The sequence below is a fragment of the Mesoplodon densirostris genome, chromosome 2 (assembly GCF_025265405.1).
Source record: "Mesoplodon densirostris isolate mMesDen1 chromosome 2, mMesDen1 primary haplotype, whole genome shotgun sequence".
In the NCBI taxonomy this organism is placed as follows: domain Eukaryota; kingdom Metazoa; phylum Chordata; class Mammalia; order Artiodactyla; family Ziphiidae; genus Mesoplodon; species Mesoplodon densirostris.
The window spans coordinates 142,675,092-142,681,205 of NC_082662.1; the positions used below are offsets into that span (position 1 = coordinate 142,675,092).

General features: G+C 45.6%; 1 protein-coding gene across 1 annotated transcript; it reads right to left on the bottom strand.

Moving 5' to 3' along the window:
* Positions 1-2,295: 2,295 nt before the first annotated feature.
* RHEX (regulator of hemoglobinization and erythroid cell expansion) lies at positions 2,296-5,861 on the bottom strand. The gene is made up of 5 exons (XM_060088429.1): positions 5,851-5,861; positions 5,519-5,619; positions 4,322-4,465; positions 2,957-3,018; positions 2,296-2,484 (listed from the first exon to the last, which is right to left on the bottom strand). Exons 1-5 carry the CDS (start codon positions 5,859-5,861, stop codon positions 2,296-2,298), a joined length of 507 nt encoding a protein of 168 aa, XP_059944412.1.
* Between the last annotated feature and the right edge of the window lie 253 nt (positions 5,862-6,114).

A 6,114-nucleotide genomic window follows, 5' to 3' on the forward strand; every position in this document is an offset into this window, starting at 1 on the left:
GCTGAAAGCATTTCCTCTAAGATCAGAAACAAGACAAGGATGCCCACTCTCAACACTTCTAACCAACATAGTATTGGAAGTCCTAGCCACAGCAGTTAGACCAGAAAAAGAAATAAAAGGAATCCAAATTGGAAAGGAAGAAGTAAAACTGTCACTTTGCAGGTGACATGATATTACACATGGAAAATCTTAAAGATGCCACCAAAAAACTACTGGAGCTCGTCAATGAGTTTGGAAAAGTTGAAGGATACAAAATTAGTATGCAGAAATTGGTTGCATTTCTATACACTAACAACAAACTATCAGAAAGAAAAATTAAGAAAATAATCCCATTTACAATTGCATCAAAAAGAATAAAATGTCTAGAAATAAATATAACTAAGGAAGTAAAAGACCTGTACTTGGAAAGCGATAAGACACTAATGAAAGCAATTGAAGATGACACAAACAGATGGAAAAATATACTGTGCTCATGGATTGAAAGAAATAATATTGTTAGGGACTTCACTGGGGGCACAGTGGTTAAGAATCCGCCTGCCAATACAGTGGACACGAGTTCGAGCCCTGGTCCAGGAAGACCCCGCATGCCACGGAGCAACTAAGTCTGTGCGCCACAACTACTGAAGCCCGTGCGCTTAGAGCCCATGCTCTGCAACAAGAGAAGCCACCACAGTGAGAAGCCTGTGCACTGCAATGAAGAGTAGCCCCTGCTCGCTGCAACTAGAGAAAGCCCGCATGCAGTATCAAAGACCCAATGCAGCCAAAAATTAAATAAATAAATTTATTTTAAAAAAAAGAAATAATATTGTTAAAATGACCATACTACCCAAGGCAATCTACAGACTCATTGCCATCTCTATCAAAATACCAATGGCATTTGTCACAGAGCTAGAACAAATAATTCTAAAATTTGTATGGAAACACAAAAGACTCTGAATAGCCAAAACAATCTTGAGAAAGAAGATCAAACCTGGAAGTATCACACTCCCTGATTTCAAACTATAATACAAAGCTACAGTAATCAAAACAGTGTGGTACTGCCACAAAAGCAGACACATAGATCAATGGAACAGAATAGAACAGCGGTATTCAACCCTTTTGGAACAAAGGACCAGTTTCATGGAAGATAATTTTTCCATGGAAGACAATTTTTCCATGGACAGGGGTGGGAGGATGGTTCAGGCAGTAATGGGAGCAATGGGGGCAATGTTTGAGGCAGTAATGTGAGCAATGGTTCAGACAGTAATGCAAGCGATGGTTCAGGTGGTAATGCGAGCAATTTTTTTTCATTTCGTATCTTAATTAGCTGTTGGGAAAAATAAGTTGTATATTTATCTAGTCACTGCTAACTGCATGTTATTAATTTTAAAACAGTTAATTCTCTAGCATATCGCAAACAATGACAAACTTATCCTCCTCTTCCATAGTTATAGCCTTATTTTTGTTAACTGTTTTATTGCATTGATTAGAATCTCTAGAGCAATGTTAGATAGTAAAGAAATGTCAGGCTTTTGGACATTCCTACTTTGTTCATGATTTAATAGGACTGCGTCTAGGACCTTACAGTTAAATATCATGCCATTAGCTGGTTTCAGATAAGCTGTTCTTAATCAAGTTAAGAAAGTGTTCTTTTACTACTAATTGGTAGTAAAAGTAAAAACAACAACAACCACAAACCAAGAATGGATAGTGATTTTTATTGGATTGAATTTGGAAAGTTTTTTTGGAATAACAGATTGTGATGCTAGTTGGCATTTACTACTCTGTCATCTTTCTTTCCTAAGAACAGCAGATTCAAAGGTTAAGTAATGGTGAGCTTTCCAAATGCACTATTTAAAGTTCTGAGGGCAGAGCAGGATTACTCAGCAAGATACAATACTGATAAAGGAACAGCATGCAAGGTTAAGCCAAAGGAAAAGAGGAACCTGTGGTTGCTGTTTTATTTAAAAATTTTAAGGAAGTTGTTTATTACCAATAATTAAATAGTTCAGAGAGACATTTAATCATAAGACTGTCAAACAGAACTCTACTACAGTTGATTAAAATCTTTAAAAAATTTTTTATGGAGAGAGACTTCATCACTTTCTCTACTGACATGCACCAATGTTTTCATACTTAACCTGGAAGTTCTTCCTAATCTGAATATTCCTTGCTGACATACAGGCATACTTTTTCTCCTATTTCCTTGTCAAAAACAAAAAAACAAAAAAACAAACACTAGTCCCCCTACAAAATAAGTGCAAGAATTCATAAGGAACTACACCCCATTAAAAAGCCTAGAATTCACATGGCCACTTAGTTGTATTCCACTGGCTCAAAGACACCAGGGTTCACAGAAGTCCAGAAACTGGGCTTGTGGCTTTTTGGTTTGACATTAACGTAATCTGTGGCTTCCTTTACGTTCTCATAGTCCAGGACAGAGTCATTTCTTCGTCCTTCAGGAGCTGAAAAGACCACTTGTGTGTAGTTCACATCCTTGGTGGCCTTAGGGGAAAAAAGCAAAGAAATTTGGTCAAGACTTCTACCATGTTTGGAGGAGGTACTCAACTCTCACTCAAAGAAGCTCGCCCTAGGCTAGATGGGAAAGAACCTGGGTCCCGGGTAACTGTGTCTGAGAGCAGGGCCAGGGCAATGAGGAAGATTGCTCCTTGTGCCTGTGGGAATGAATGGGTTTAAGGAAGAAAGACGTGGAGACTTAATCCAATTGAGGTCAGGACTCAGAGTGGACCTTGGTCAGTGATTGGGACATGGGGAGGAAGGGGTTTCCTGTTAGCACCTTCATTTTTATATGAAGGATGCTCTGTGCTGATACGGGCCTGGGAATGAAAGCCCAACCACCCTCACCTAAGGATGATGTAATGCCTCCAGAAGCACCTCCTTCCTTACTCCCATCTCTGGAGCCACGGTGACCCCAGACTGCATATGGAGGGCTTGGATCACTGGGAGTGTCCATTACCTGGTGGGTGGGAGGTGAGGTGTCCGAGCTGTTGGAGCTGTCTGAGGACGTGTCACTGTCATCTAGGGTGAAATAGAAACTGTTCTTCTAAAGAAAGCCAAAGGGTGTAAAGAGAGGATAAAGGCAATGGAAGAGATAATGAGATGAAGACAGAGGCAGAGCCAGGAACTCAAAGAGGAGCAGGGAAGAGAGATACAGAGCCCCCCAAAGAGAAAAAAGGAATAGAACAGAGAAAGGGGGGAGCCTCCCAAAATAATCAGGAACATGTCCAAGAGTCCAGGCATTGCTGCTTTGTCCAGCTCCATCTAAAAGTAATACCAAGCCCACCAGGCTGGACTGTACTTGGGAAGGGCTATCTCCTGGAAGGGGAGTAGGTGGGACATGCTGAGCTGCTGTGGCCCAAGGCAAAGAGCTCTGGCCCCAGAAATCACAGGCATAGCTTCTAATCTAAACCTGTCACTAACGCCAGGCAGGTTACATTCCTTATTGTGCCCTGGTCTTGTCCCCTGTAACACAGAGAGTTGGACAACGATCTCTGAGGTCCCTGCCAACCATGGAGTCTTTGATTCTGACCAGGTTTCAGGGAAGCATCAGGATCAGGGGTTGTGGCGAGGCCCATGCCTCTCCCCTTCCATTGAGACTGTGAGTTCATGCAAATGGCATCTTCTGATTCCCACATGCATTGAGGCCTTATCTTGGTGGCGAGGAAGCCTGACAACCAGATTTCTCCAACTGAAAAGATAAAATTTAGAAGGACGGAGCAAACTCAAATCAACCAAAAGATGAAGCAGTGGAAAGAGCAATCTCTGGTGAGTGACTCTCTTGCTGTGGAAGCGGCAGTTTCCACTGTGTGAATAGAGACCTGGTGGGTCTCCCAAGCTGAAAGAGAGAGAAAACGAGAACATGATGTCCCTGTTGGTTCACTTGCCAGAGGGGGATATAGACATGAACCATAACCAAGACTCAGATTTATTAAAGTGCCCAGATTCCCATGGCTGGGGACAGACAGAGGCAGTTGAAATCTCGGCTCCACCACTAACGGGCACACAGAAGAAAAGATGCCATACTATCACAAAGACAGGAGCAGAGACAGCCCCCAGTCCTCCGCGGCAGCCGTTCACACATGACCAAAGCTAGAGAAGAACTTAGACCCACACAAACCCAACGCAATTTGCACCACTGGATAGGATGAGCAACCTTCTGAAAATGGGGGCCTGGCTTGGCCTGTACTAGGGAGGGTGTGAGGAATCCTTGGGCTAGTGGTTTGGGCAGGACAGACTAGGGCTGCTGCAGGGAGGCTCCCCGGGAGTCCAGACAGAGCAGAGTAAGCTTTGTGACAAATTCTCCCCCCACCCCTGTACTCACTCGGGTAACGGGGCTTAGGCATAGGGGTGCTTCTCTCGGCCCGAGTCTCCCTTGTCTCCTTGGCAGCAGGTGGGCTGTAGTGGGCAGGGCTGGGCCTGGGGACCTGGAGCCTGGCCCTTTTCAGTATCTGCTCATTTTCCTTGGCTAGAGGAGACAGGGCAAGAGTCAAAAGTGAAAGTTCGCTAGGTCAGGCACATCCTACCTGTGAGCACAGCTCTCATTAGGGAAAATTGATCAGAGGGATCTCTTCAAACCTTAGCACTCCTCTGCTCAGAACTCTTCAATGCCCCTCGCCTCACTTGGAGTAAAATCCAAAGTCCCAGCCTGAAGGCCTTCTGGGCCTCACTCCTCCTTCTTCTCCCTGCCCCACCTCAGCTCCAGCCACCCGGTCCCTTTGCTTCTGCTATTATGAGCAAACTCTCCTGGCTTATGGCCTTTGTAGGTGTGGCTCACTTCCTCACTTCCCTCAGGTTTAGACTCAAGTGTCAGCATCTCAGGGATGCTGACCCCCATCCAATTTGTATCTCCTTGCCTTGCTTCATTTTTTTTTCTCCCTAGCACTTACCATAACCTAACACACATTTTACTTGTTTGTTGTCTGTGTTACCCATGGAATGTAAGGTCCATAAGGGCAGGGATTTTTATTTTGTTCCCTGTTGTATTGAATGAATGACTGACTAGAGTAGCTTAGACTTACACTATCTTGCCCAATCCCTTGTCTTAGCACAGCCAAAGCAGTTTTATTTTCCTTAATTGTAATGTCTTCCCTGGACCGAGCTTCCTACTTTCCACTGCAAATCAGCTCAGGAATTTAAGCGAATTTCTTAGTCTAACCATACCATTCGCCCTTCTGTTGTAATTCAAGGCCATTTCTTCACATTAAGTCCCTTGGCAGGGATGAAGGAAAATCACCAGGCTCAGGTTAAGTGAGCGCACCCTCATGAGCATTGCAGCAGCTTGTCTCTAGGCAGAAGCTTGTGTGGGTAATGGAAGGACTCTGAGCCATCATTCCCAACCGCAGATAGGTTGGGTCAGGGTGGGGATTACCAGCTTAGAGGTTGGTGGAGTGAAGGGGCATCTGGCCAGGGATTCCTCAAGTAGTGATATTCGGGGGTTCCAAAGGGGGCTCATCTTGCTGCAGGCTCGGGAGTGGTCCCTGAGGGGAACCAGGAGGGAAGAGGATGTTGAGCCAGTTACCCATGTGCCTGCTGAGCAGGTAGTTGACGGCTATGAGGAGGCAGGCCTGCAGTACCAGAGACACCACTGCGATCACTACTCCGTGCCAGACCTTCATTTCACTGTTGGGAAATGAGAAAATCAGGTTAGAGGTTGCAGAGGTACCAAGATGGCTGCAAACCTATCCCTGCCCCAAGCCAGAGGCAGCCTGCGGGTGTTGCTGTGTGTCTTGGGTCTCTTCCCTCTCAAATGGGAAGGCTTTAGGGACCGGGGAGGGTGATGTGCACACTTGGAAGCTGGCTACATCCATCAGCCTGATGGGAACCTGAGCTGGCTCTTCCTGGGCCACTCACTCCGTCAGCATGACGAGTTCCTCTCAGGGCCGTCGCAGGTCACGAGAGAGTCTTGGGCTCTCTCGGGCAGCAGGAAGAGACGTGGAAGGAACCACTGGGGGTACCTTGTGTCCAGGCAGCACCAAGAGTGGGACTGCCCTGGAGACCCACGGAGGCGAGGCAGTGGGTCAGGACTCCTGGGCCGTCTTGGCTGCTAGAGAGCCGTTTGCTTTCCTCTCCCCAGATTCCAGTTTTTGAATCTACAAAATAGGCAGTAAAAATATT

What these genes read in the sequence shown, in the direction of transcription:
- RHEX (XM_060088429.1), bottom strand. An exon ending in CCTGCTCAGCAGGCACATGG is followed by an intron (nt 4,466 to 5,518) that starts GTAACTGGCTCA and finishes TGTCTCCTCTAG; the next exon opens with CCAAGGAAAATGAGCAGATA. An exon ending in GCCTAAGCCCCGTTACCCGA is followed by an intron (nt 3,019 to 4,321) that starts GTGAGTACAGGG and finishes ATTTCACCCTAG; the next exon opens with ATGACAGTGACACGTCCTCA.